Genomic DNA, 13,464 nt, shown 5'->3' with positions numbered 1-13,464 from the left:
GTACTTCCTTATAGAGGTGACATTGAACGTATGACAGAAAACCACCCATCCGGAGGGTTCAGTAACTCTTATTTCAATATTTATTTTTTAGTCAATAATTTAATTTTCCATTCTAACCTTGCTGTGGAAGTTTAGGGATGGGGAAAATTCCAGAGCTAAGATTCTAGGATATGAGCCTAATCACTCATATTACCCCCCTACAAAACACAAGAAAATAGGCGTTTAGGGGACATGAACTGTGATTACAGACGTCTTGAAGAACCAAGCACCATGTTGCAGTCAAGAACATAAATATATTATGATAATAGTCATAAAAGAAAAAGAACTGTTAAAGACAAGGTTTCCAACTATAGCTTTTGGTCAAACCAGCCAGTGTCCTCCATCTACCTGAAGCTCCATCATCCAGCGAGCGACGCTGCCACACACCTGGGCCAGCCAGGCGTTCCAAACGGAAGTTCTCCGCAGAGCTGTGTATTTGCGTCTGTTCTACCTTGCAGCCTAAAGAGGTCTAAAGAGTCTAAAGCTGCATATTTTTGAGAGCTGTTCCCTACTCTCTTTTTTCCTCCTCTTAACTAGAATGTTTGAGAATTAATGACTATGTGATACTCCATCATTTTTAGACACTTTGTGTAAATACAAAAGTAGAAACCTTGGTTACTGTATCAATTGCTTTTGCTGAATGAAACACCACCCCAAAATTTAGTGGCTTAAGACAACTGCTGCTGCTGCTAAGTCGCTTCAGTCCGACTCTGTGCGACCCTATAGACGGCAGCCCACCAGGCTCCCCCGTCCCTGGGATTCTCCAGGCAAGAACCCTGGAGTGGGTTGCCATTTCCAACTACCGTGTATTAACTGACAGTTCAGTGGGTTAGAACTCAGACTATATGCCCCTGGACAGCTCTACTGAATCCATCTGGACTTGGGTGTGTCAGCAGTCGGCTGGGACTGGTGGCGTCTCTGAGGTCTCTGGTAGGAAGCTGGCGGCTGGTGGTTTTTAACTGTATGACCTCTCACTCTCCAGCAGGCTAGCACAGGCTTCTCAGAGTTCCAAGAATAGAGAAAGGATAAGCACTTGCACAGCTTCTCTTTGCATCACATTTGCTGCAGTCTTACAGGCTAAAGCAAGTCACGGGTCAGCCAGACTCAACGAGCTGGAGAAATAGACTCTAGCACTTGATGAGCCGTAAAACCCACAGTGCGAAGAGCACAGCTACTCTCTGCAGGGGAAGACTGTCTACCCCAGCGTTTGCTAAGATGACACAATAAATCATGACCCAGGAATAAGAGAACATACAGCTCTCTATTCAGACCTGTGACCTTGTGGAAGTGAAGCTGGAAAAGCATGAGGAGATGAAGAGAATTCTCATCGAATCGGTAAAGGAGCCCAAGAACCAGACAAACCAGTGTGTCGGCAACTTAGGCAGAGAAATGGGTCATGGTTAAATATCTAGAGCCAAAATGATTGCCCTGTTTTAAAAAGTGATGACTTCCTAGTTCCTGTTGGTTAGTACATATTTTTACTGGTTCTAACCAAGTAAATCAATGAGGGGGATCTGAAATGCATGGTTAATATTGTGCTTTTAGTTCCTCCCTGGAATTGTGAGAATTCCAGGTGGCACCACCTCTTTTCCCCACGCAGGTCAAGGAGATTGTGGCACAGCACACAAAGGAGTGGTCAGACATGATCAACACCCACAGTGCGGAGGAGCAGGAGATCCGGGACCTGCACCTCAGCCAGCAGTGCGAGCTGCTCAGAAAGCTCCTGATCAGCGCCCACGAGCAGCAGACCCAGCAGCTGAAACTGTCCCATGACAGGTGGGCAACTTAGCTCCAGAGGAAACTCCGTTTTTAAAACGACTAGTGTGTGTGTGTGTGTGTGTGTGTGTGTGTGTGTGTATGCACACGTGTCAGGGTAGTAAGGAAAATCAACTTCACATATAACATTGAGCTTTTTTGTATACTCTGTCACAGAGCTCATGTGGCAAGAGGAACTATAAGAAATGGCCTCGCCCATCAAAATGCTTCCAAGTGGTGGCAAGATATCATACTCCTACAACCAATTAAGTTACATTACAAGTAGCGTACAATACAGACTAAAAATTATCATAGACTCTGCTGCCTCCGAGTGGTTCTGGAGGCTTCGCAAGATGATAGGGCCAGATTTGGCTTTTAAGAAATGATCTGGAACCTCTTAGGAAGGAAAGACACAGAAGGAGATAAAGACCAAGCAGTTGAACTCCTAGAATGGTTGGTTCTGATGGCTCAGAGATACCTTCCTTTCCATTGTCAGGGTGTCTATAAATTTTAGAAAGGCAGGTCTGATCAAGAAATAGCAAAAAGTATCTGTGTATTTTTGCCTCTCCCCATTTCAGCACACTGAGTATCATATTAAAGACACTGCAGATGGTGAGCTGGACTTTTTCCCCAGGCAGAAGACTGTTGATGTCAGTGATGTCTTTTTATTGCAGCTTGGTTGCAGCTTGTCCGTCTTCTTTAGGGCCAATTGTGTGCTGCAGTGGCGGTCTGTTGATACATACCAGAAAGTATACAACAGAAGCATTTTACAAACAAATCCAAAAAAAAAAAACCTTTAAACTTCTGAAATGAATTATGTAGGCACATTCCCAGATTCCAAACCTCATTATGGCGTGATACACAACCATAAGAACGTGAAATATTTTTGCCGTAGTTTCTGATTCTCTCATGAGCCAACTAAATGAAGTATGCATGCCATGCTGAGTTTCTTGTGGGCTCAAGTACCATACCATATCCCTTTTAAAGTATTCTGTTTATTTGTATAGGATTAAAAGTGCCTTTTCCCCCTTAGAAATGCTCTTGATTTAGTACACAGAAAGTTCGGTTCATCATCTTCCCTTTGACCATTTCTACAATATCAGATTTTAGATGTCCACCCTTATTCGAAGATACTTTGAAGAATAAGGTACTCTCTTCTGATCTTTTATTGTAGTTGAATAAAGGAGAAAAAATTATCCCAAACAGTAGGCATTGTCCAAAAGAAAAAAAAAAGTAAATGAATTCTTGCATGACTTCGGAAGTCATTTGAAGGAACCATAACCTTATTACTAATTTACCTTAAAAAATAGATCCATGGCAGGAGTATTTTTCAAAGTAACAGCAGCACTGAAGCTTTTTGTTAAGTATCCTGTGGTCATGTTTCTTTGTCACCATCACAGCTCTTGTTCTAGGTTAAAAAATTCTTGCCTTCCTAACATTTGGCAACATTACTTGGTTATTGATAAGTGCTTGTTGAATGAATGAATGAAGAGATGGTCCATTTAATAACAAGGTACGAACAATTCTGAGAGCCAGTTTCTCGGGCCCAGGAGTTTCTGTGCATATCCAGCTTCTGTGTCCCTAAGTCCTCCGACTGGAGACCTCTCTGTTTCAGTTTTATCCATCGTTTTCCACAAAGTACAAACAGCACTTAACCTGCCCATGTCCGGGCAGTGCTCCAAGGAGATCACCATAGGTTCCAGAGAAGATTCTGTGTTAATACTTTCATGTTCAGATTCTAAGTGGTGTGCGTATGTGCTCATCAGTAGTCCAAAGAGATGAGTTTTGTGGTACACACACCCATTCACACTCGGTGATCAGTCACCTGTAAGCTCCCTGCCCCCGTTTCCTGTGTTTATTTGAAATCATTTGTCCCCTTCACACCCCTGGGCTGTCAGAACTCAAGACAGTCATTTGTGAGTGTTAGAACATCCTTTCTCTTCCAAGCAATCTGAGCCCCGCAAAAAAACATGGGACAAAGCTGGAAAATCCGTGTTTTCCTGACTGTAAGCGTTTGTCCCTGTGCATTCTTTGATTATTCTCATGCAGTACTTACTATTCCCCTTTGTCTTATTGTATATAGGCTTGTAAACGTGATTGCCTGAGATATGTGTATATAACTTGGATTTGTAGCTTTTATTTATTCAGAATGCATCTCGCATGTTGATGACTTAATGACAGTGTCCTACTCTGGGCAGCTGTATAGGCTCATCGTGTGGTTGGGGTTACGTTAGACACGCCTCGTGTCTCTTCTTCCCAGCCCAGCACTGACACTTCACAGCGAGTGCCCCGCGCCCCCAGGAGAATCATGCTTGTGGACTGGGGCTCCTGCCCTCCTTCTCACAGAACGCAAGACAACTTCATGATCTCAGTAATGAGATAAAAAGTGAACCCAGTCCTCTTGTTACATATGAAATTTGTTTTTTGTTTATATTTTTAATTAGAGTTAAAAGTCTACAATGCAAAATTTACTATGTCAACTGTTTGTAAGTGTGTAGCATAATGTGTATTCACACTGTTGTAACCATCAGTCACTACCACCCAGCTCCAGGACTTTATCATCTTCCCCAACTGAAACTCTACCTACTGAACACTCACTCTCCACTCCCCTGGTGTCTTTTTCTCCCTTACAGTTTTACTGAGGTATAATGGATATACAGCACTGTATAATGTCAGCTGCTCAGCATACTGCTTTGGCCTACGTATATCATGAAATGATTACAATAAGTTTTGTGAACCTCCATCATCTCATACAGATACAAAATAAAAGGAAAAGTACTTTTTCTCATAATGAGAACTTGTAGTATTTACTGTCTTAACAACTTTCATGTTTATATAACATATGTCTTAGTCATGTTGTACATTACATCCGTAGTACTTATTTATCATATAATTGGAAGTTTGTTCCAGGTGGCTCAGTGGTAGAGAATCTACCTGCCAAATAGAAGTGAGTTCAATCTCTGGGTCAGGAAGATCCCCTGGAGAAGGAAATGGCACCCATTCCAATAGTCTTGCCTAGGAAATCCCATGGACAGAGGATCCTAGTGGGCTACAGTCCATGGCGTCACAAAGAGCCAGGATATGACTTAGTGACTAAACAGGAAGTTGATACTTTTTGACCTCCTTCATCCAACTTCCCTTCCCCTCAACCCTGCCTCTGGAAACCACAAATCTGATCTCTTTTTTATGAGTTTGGTTGGTTTTCTTTCTTTTTTAAGTATAACTGACCTACGAGACTGTGTTAGTTCCTGGTGTACAGCATAGTGATTCGATGTCTGTGCATTACAAAATGATCACTTCCTGGTTTTGTTTTTATTTTAATACACAGGGAAAGCAAAGAGATGCGAGCACACCAAGCTAAGATTTCTATGGAAAATAGCAAAGCCATCAGCCAAGATAAATCCATCAAGAATAAAGCAGAACGGGAAAGGTAAGTTGGAATGCTCACTGCAAGAATATAATACTGAATCCAGTGTACACACACACTCACATTTGAGATATTAAAAAACCTTGTGAGTGCTGGCCTAGAATCCTGCTGTTATAACTGCTGGAAAGATATTATTGTTGCTATAAAACATCTTCTGATTGTTTACTACCACTAGTAAAACATATTTACATTCAATATATGTATGCTCGTTTCCAAAATTGCATAAAATCTGGCATAAACAAAACTGTATAAATTATGGCAAAATATCCTTCCCACATGATGCTTAGGTCACCCTGAAAGCATCTCATTTGCTCAGGTGTTAAGCCCATCCTGAATGTGTTTGCAGTCTATAGGCCTTGTACTGACCTTGACACTAGGGATCATCTCAAATCACCTCCCTCAGGTTTTCTGGTTTGTCCTTGTCTAAGAATGGGTGTTCTAGAAACAAAGACCAAGATAGGACTTTGGGTCATGTGATTTGCTGAGGAAAGCATCTTTAGCAGGGCAGAGAGGAGGAAGCAGGAGTGGGCCAGGGCGGGGGCTAAGCAAGGCTAGGATCTCAGCTAGAGTTCCTCTGCAGCCTGACCCCAGCTCTGGAGTGTAAACGACCGTGATCTGCTCCTTTGAGCCTGGGCACGTGCCTCTTGTACGTCTGTGTTGATCAGTCCTTGGCCACATAGAATTGGGAGAGGTTTGTGTGACGTCCAGAGAAGAGCCGAGGTGCGAGTGCTTTAGCCAAAGCTGGTAAAGGGGACCTAAGAGGGCATCGCTGGTCATGGGCCCCGAGAGGCAGTTAGCAGCACTCGATGCCCAGTGCACTTACCGCATTTCAAGTTGGCAGAATATAAAGCGTATCACCATCTGGTGCATTTTTATGCTGAAGCTTTGTGGATTAAATACGGTTTAGAATTAACAGGCCAGCAGTGGGATTGGAATTCCACAGAAATTTGACCTGGAAAGAAATCACCTTTTCAACACTTTGGACAAGAAATTTCCCAATAAACATAGAGTGTCATTTGTTTCTCTTTAAGGACATTATTACTCAATTTATTCAGTGCATCATATTGGCGTAGTTATCTTGTTATTGTTCAGTCACTGACTGGTATCTGACTGTTTGCAACCCCATGGAATGCAGCATACCAGCTTCCCCTGTCCTTCACTATCTCCCCAATTTTGCTCAAATTCGTGTCCATGAAGTTGGTGATGCTATCTAACCATCTCATCCTCCGGTGCTCCTTTTGACTTAAATCGTTCCCATTTTCCAATGAGTCTTTCCAGTGAGTCAGGTCTTGTATCATGTGGCCAAAGAATTGGCACTTAAGCTTCAGCACCAGTCCTTCCAAATAATATGTAGGGTTGATTTCCTATAGGGTTGACTGGTTTGATCTCCTTGTACTCCAAAAGACTCTCATGAGTCTTCTCCAGCACCAAATTTGAAAGCATCGGTTCTTTGGCACTTAGCCTTCTTTATGATCCAGCTCTCACATCCGCACATCACTACTGGAAAAACCGCAGCTTTGACTATACAGACCTTTGTCAGCAAAGTGATATCTCTGCTTTTTAATATGCTATCCACGTTTGTCATAGATTTCCTTCCAAGGAGCAAGTATGTTTTAATTTCATGGCTAAAATCACCATCCTCGGTGAATTTGGAGTGCAAGAAAAACCTGTCACTGCCTCTACTTTTTTCCCCTTCTATTTGCCATGAAGTGGTGGGACCAGATACCATGATCTTAGTTTGTTGAATGCTGAGTTTTAAGCCAGCTTTTTCACCCGTATCAAGAGACTCTGTAGTTGCTCATCATTTTCTGCCATTTGAGTGTTATCATCTACATATCTGAGGGTGTTGATATTTCTCCCAGCAATCTTGATTCCAGCTTGTGATTCATTCACCCTGGCATTTAGCATAGAAGTTAAATAAGCAGGGTGACAATATACAGCCTTGATGTACTCCTTTCCCAATTGTGAACCAGTCATTTCTTCCATGTGTGGTTCCATGTCTGTTGCTTCTTGATCCACATACCGGTTTCTCAGGAGGCAGGTAAGGTGGTCCAGTATTCCCATCTCTTGAAGAATTTTCTACAGTTTGTCATTATCCACAGAGTCAAAGGCTTTAGCATAAGCAGAAGTAGATGTTTTTCTGGAATTCTCTTGCTTTCTCTATGATCCAAGAAATGTTGGAAATTTGATCTCCAGTTCCCCTGCCTTTTCTAAAACCAGCTTGTACATCTGGAAGTTCTCAGTTCACATATTGCTGAAGCCTAGCTTGAAGGAATTTGAGCATTACCTTGCTAGCATGTGAAATAAGTACAACCATGCGGTAGTTTGAACATTCTTCGACATTGCACTTTTTTGGGATTGGAATGAAAAATGATCTTTTCCAGTCTTATGGCCACTGCTGAGTTTTCCACATTTGCTGGCATATTGAGTGCAGCACTTTAACAGCATCTTTAGGATTTGAAATAGTTCAGCTAGAATTCCATCACCTCCACTAGCTTTGTTCATAGTAAATCTTCCCAAGGCCCACTTGACTTCATGCTGCAGGATATCTGGCTCTAGCTGACTGATCACACAACCATGGTTATCTGGGTCATTAAGACCTTTTTTGTATAGTTCCTCTGTGTGTTGCTGCCACTCGTTCTTCATATCTTCTGCTTCTGTTAGGTCCATACCATTTCTGTCCTTTATTGTGCCCATCTTTGCATGAAATGTTCCCTTGATATCCCCAGTTTTCTTGAAGAGATCTCTAGTCTTTCCCGTTCTGTTGTTTTTCTCTGTTTCTTTGCGTTGTTCATTTAAGAAGGCCTTCTTAACTCTCCTTGCTGTTTCCGGAACTCTGCATTCAGTTGAGTATGTCTTTCCCTTTCTCCCTGGCCTTTCACTTCTCTTCTTTCCTCAGCTATTTGTAAAGACTCCTCAGACAACCACTTTGCCTTCTTGCATTTCTTATTTTGGGGGATGGTGTTTTGTCATTTTCTTCTGTACAGTGTTACGAACTTCTGTCCATAGTTCTTCAAGCACTCTGTCTACCAGATCTAATCCCTTGAATCTATTCATCACCTCCACTGTACAATCATAAGGGATTTGATTTAGACACACCTGAATACTCAGTTGGTAAAGAATCCACCTGCAATGCAGGAGACCTTGGTTCAGTTCCTAGAAGGCTGTAGTTCAAAGCATTGCAAGAGTCGGACGTGACTGAGCAACTAAGCAAGCAACCGTATAGTAAAGTGAACTCTGCTTAATGCACTGTGGTGACCTGAATGGGAATGAAGTCCAAAATGGAGGAAATATATATATATGTATGTATGTATCACTGACTGACTGACTCATTTTGGCTTCCCTGATAGCTCAGTTGGTAAAGAATCCACCGCCAATGCATGAGACCCTGGTTCAATTCCTGGGTCAGGAACATCCACTGGAGAAGGGATAGGCTACCAGCTCCAGTATTCTTGGGCTTCCCTTGTGGCTCAGCTGGTCGAGAATCTGCCTGCAATGGGGGAGACCTGGGTTCAATCCCTGGGTTGGGAAGATCCCCTGGAGAAGGGAAAGGCTACGCACTCCAGTATTCTGGCCTAGAGAATTCCATGGACTATATAGTCCATGGGGTGGCAAAGAGTCGGACACAACTGAGTGACTTTGACTTTCACTTTCATACCTAAACGGCCTAGTGGTTTTCCCTCCTTTCTTCAATTTAAGCCTGTATTTTGCAACAAGGAGCTCATAATCTGGGCCACAGTCAGCTCCAGGTCTTGTTTTTGCTAACTGTATAGAGCTTCTCCATGTTTGGCTGCAAAGAATAGAATCAATCTGATTTTGGTGTTGATCATTTGGTGATGTCCATATGTAGAGTCATTGCCTGCATTGTTGAAAAGGGGTATTTGCTATGACCAGTGTGTTCTCTTGACCAAACTCTGTTAGCCTTTGCCCTGCTTCATTTTATACTCCAAGGCCAAACTTGCCTGTTACTCCTGGTATCTCTTGAGTTCCTACTTTTGCATTTCAGTCCCCTATGATGAAAAGGACATCTGTGTGTGTGTGTGTGTGTGTGTGTGTGTTAGTTCCAGAAAGTCTTGTAGGTCTTCCTGGAATTGGTCAACTTCAGCTTCTTCAGCATTAGTGGTTGGGGCATAGACTTGGATTACCATGACATTGAATGATTTGCCTTGAAAATGAACCGAGTTTATTCTGTCATTTTTGAGATTGCACACAAGTACTGCATTTCAGACACTTATTGACTGTGAGGGCTACTCCATTTCTCCTAAGGGATTCTTGTCCACAGTAGTAGATGTAATGGCCATCTGAATTAAATTCACCCATTCCTGTCATTTTAGTTCACTGATTCCTAACATGTTCAGTCTTGCCATATGCTGCTTGACCATGTCCAATTTACCTCCATTCATAGACCTAACATTCTAGGTTCCTATGAAATATTGTTCTTTATAGCATCAGGCTTTACTTTCACCACCAGACACATCCACAACTGAATGTCATTTCCAATGAAGTACCATCCTCTGGACGTTATTCTCAGAAAAGGAACTTTGTTTAATGGCCTTGTATACATGGAAAGGACATCATCCACTTTAGCTCATAAACATAAAATATTCATGCCATGATAAAATCCTCGTTAAACTGTTTTAGACTGTTAAAACTTGAATGTAGAATTCAACCTGAAAATATACTAATTTTTAAATAGTTCTTTATCCTATTTTTTTCAAATATGTTGCAAAAGTGGATTTCAGTCCAGTTGAGGACAAATTGTCTTAAATTATGAGTTATTAATAACCAGAAAATGTTTAATTTCATTTTCTTATTTCAACTCTATGTACTTCTTTATTATAACTCTGTATCCAGTGGTTCAGTTCAGTTCAGTTCAGTTGCTCAGTCGTGTCCGACTCTGCAACCCCATGAATCGCAGCACACCAGGCCTCCCTGTCCATCACCAACTCCCGGAGTTCACTCAGACTCATGTCCATCGAGTTGGTGATGACTGGTTTGATCTCCTTGCTGTCCAAGGAATCTTCTCCAGCACACAGTTCGAAGGCATCAATTCTTTGGTGTTCTGCCTTCTTTATGGTCCAGCTCTCACAACCGTAACGGACTCCTGGGAAGACCATAGCCTTGACTAAACAGACCTTTGTCAGCAGAGTATTGTCTCTGCTTTTCAACACACCATCTAGGCTTGTCATAGCTTTCCTGCCAAGAAGCAATCTACTATCTTCCGATTTCATGGCTGCAGTCAACATCCTTAGTGATATTAGAGCCAAGAAGAGGAAATCTGTCAGTTTCCACTTTTCCCCCTTCTATTTGCTGTGAAGTAATGGGCTGGATGCCATGATCTTAGTTTTTTTAATATATAGCTTTAAGCCAGCTCTTTCACTCTCCTCCTTCACCATCATCAGGAGGCTCTTTAGTTCCTCTTTGTTTTGCCATTAGAGTGGTATCGTCTGCATATCTGAGGCTGTTGATGTTTCTTCCGCCTATCTTAATTGATGGGAACACCAAAATTCAGAAAGTGGTTACCTCTGGAGAGAGAGAAAGAGAGGAAATGGAGTCAAGAAAAATACAAAGGGGGCTTTGTTTATATTTGCAACACTTTTATTTCCTTTAAAAATATGAGACAAGATTGGTAAAACATATTAATATTGACTAGTCTGAGTGATGGATACACAGATGTTTTGTGTCTTTTTCTCTGTACATTGTATATTTCAAAATTCCTCAAAAAATTAGGAAAAGGAAGTATTAGTCCAGTTCAGTCGCTCAGTTGTGTCCGACTCTTTGCAACCCCATGAATCACAGCACACCAGGCCTCCCTGTCCATCACCAACTCCCAGAGTTCACTCAGACTCACGTCCATCAAGTCAGTGATGCCATTCAGCCATCTCATCCTCTGTCGTCCCCTTCTCCTCCTGCCCCCAATGCCTCCCAGCATCAGAGTCTTTTCCAATGAGTCAACTCTTCGCATGAGGTGGCCAGAGTACTGGAGTTTCAGCTTTAGCATCATTCCTTCCAAAGAAATCCCAGGGCTGGAATTGAGCTGTAGGAGTTGCATTCCTACAGCTCAATTCTATAAAAATAAATGACCCAATCAAAAAATTGCCCAAAGAACTAAATAGACATTTCTCCAAAGAAGACACACAGATGGATAACAAACACATGAAAAGATGCTCAACATCACTCATTATCAGAGAAATGCAAATCAAAAGCACTATGAGGTACCATTTCACACCAGTCAGAATGGCTGTGATCCAAAAGTCTACAAGCAATGCTGGAGAGGGTGTGGAGAAAAGGGAACCCTCTTACACTGTTGGTGGGAATGCAAACTAGTATAGCCACTATGGAGAACAGTGTGGATATTCCTTAAAAAACTGGAAATAGACCTGCCTTATGATCCAGCAATCCCACTGCTGGGCATACACACTGAGGAAACCAGAAGGGAAAGAGACACGTGTACCCCAATGTTCATCGCAGCACTGTTTATAATAGCCAGGACATGGAAGCAACCTAGATGTCCATCAGCAGATGAATGGATAAGAAAGCTGTGGTACATATACACAATGGAGTATTACTCAGCCATTAAAAAGAATACATTTGAATCAGTTGTAATGAGGTGGATGAAACTGGAACCTATTATACAGAGTGAAGTAAGCCAAAAAGAAAAACACCAATACAGTATACTAACGCATATATATGGAATTTAGAAAGATGGTAACGATAACCCTGTATACGAGACAGCAAAAGAGACACTGATGTATAGAACAGTCTTTTGGACTCTGTGGGAGAGGGAGAGGGTGGGAAGATTTGGGAGAATGGCATTGAAACATGTAAAATATCATGTAAGAAACGAGTTGCCAGTCCAGGTTCGATGCACGATACAGGTTGCTTGGGGCTGGTGCACTGGGACGACCCAGAGGGATGGTATGGGGAGGGAGGAGGGAGGAGGGTTCAAGATGGGGAACACATGTATACCTGGCGTGGATTCATTTTGATATATGGCAGCCAATACAATGTTGTAAAGTTAAAAAATAAAATAAATTAAAAAAAAATAAAAAAGAAATCCCAGGGCTGATCTCCTTCAGAATGGACCGGTTGGATCCCCTTGCAGTCCAAGGGACTCTCAAGAGTCTTCTCCAACACCACAGTTCAAAGCATCAATTCTTCGGCGCTCAGACTTCTTCACAGTCCAACTCTCACCATCCATACATGACCACAGGAAAAACCATAGCCTTGATTAGATGGACCTAGCAAGGCAAAGTAATGTCTCTGCTTTTGAATGTGCTATCTAGGTTGGTCATAACTTTTCTTCCAAGGAGTAAGCCTCTTCTAATTTCATGGCTTCAGTCACCATCTGCAGTGATTTCGGAGCCCAAAATATAAAGTCTGATACTGTTTCCACTATTTCCGCATCTATTTCCCATGAAGTGAGGGGACCAGATGCAATGATCTTCATTTTCTGAATGTTGAGCTTTAAGCCAACTTTTTCCACTCTCCACTTTCACTTTCATAAAGAGGCTTTTTATTTCCTCTTCACTTTCTGTCATAAGGGTGGTATCATCTGCATATCTGAGGTTATTGATATTTCTCCTGGCAGTCTTGATTCCAGCTTGTGCTTCTTCCAGCCCAGCATCTCTCATGATGTACTCTGCATGTAAGTTAAATAAGCAGGGTGACAATATACAGCCTTGACATACTCCTTTTCCTATTTGGAACCAGTCTGTTGTTCCATGTCCAGTTCTAACTGTTGCTTCCTGACCTATACAGATTTCTCAAGAGGCAGATCAGGTGGCCTGGTATTCCCATCTCTTTCAGAATTTTCCACAGTTTCTTGTGATCCACACAAAGGCTTTGGCATAGTCAATAAAGCAGGAATAGATGTTTGTCTGGAACTCTCTTGCTTTTTCCATGATCCAGCGGATGTTGGCAATTTGATCTCTGGTTCCTCTGACTTTTCGAAAACCGACTTGAACATCAGGAAGTTCATGGTTCACATATTGCTGAAGCCTGGCTTGGAGAATTTTGAGCATTACTTTACTAGCGTGTGAGATGAGTGCAATTGTGCGGTAGTTTGAGCATTCTTTGGCATTGCCTTTCTTTGGGATTGGAATGAAAACTGACTTTTTCCAGTCCTGTGGCCACTGCTGAGTTTTCCAAATGTGCTAGCATATTGAGTGCAGCACTTTCACAGCATCATCTTTCAGGATCTGAAATAGCTCAACTGGAATTCCATCACCTCACTAGCTTTG

The 13,464-nt window shown here is 42.1% G+C and overlaps 1 protein-coding gene across 7 annotated transcripts in view; it reads left to right on the top strand.

The window, feature by feature from the left end:
- The window catches only part of PLCB4 (phospholipase C, beta 4), a 488,269-nt gene that overhangs the window by 465,674 nt on the left and 9,131 nt on the right, over positions 1–13,464 (top strand). For all 7 annotated transcript variants that reach the window (XM_010834225.1, XM_010834226.1, XM_010834231.1 and 4 more), the window contains 2 exons: positions 1,640–1,815; positions 5,123–5,224. In XM_010834225.1, coding sequence (XP_010832527.1) covers positions 1,640–1,815; positions 5,123–5,224 — 278 coding nt within the window. The remainder of the gene's footprint in view (positions 1–1,639; positions 1,816–5,122; positions 5,225–13,464) is intronic.

Source organism: Bison bison, unplaced genomic scaffold (assembly GCF_000754665.1).
Source record: "Bison bison bison isolate TAMUID 2011002044 unplaced genomic scaffold, Bison_UMD1.0 scf7180017864030, whole genome shotgun sequence".
In the NCBI taxonomy this organism is placed as follows: Eukaryota; Metazoa; Chordata; class Mammalia; order Artiodactyla; family Bovidae; genus Bison; species Bison bison.
The sequence above is the reverse complement of the archived record's forward strand: the minus strand, read 5'-3'. Positions and strand labels throughout refer to the sequence as shown.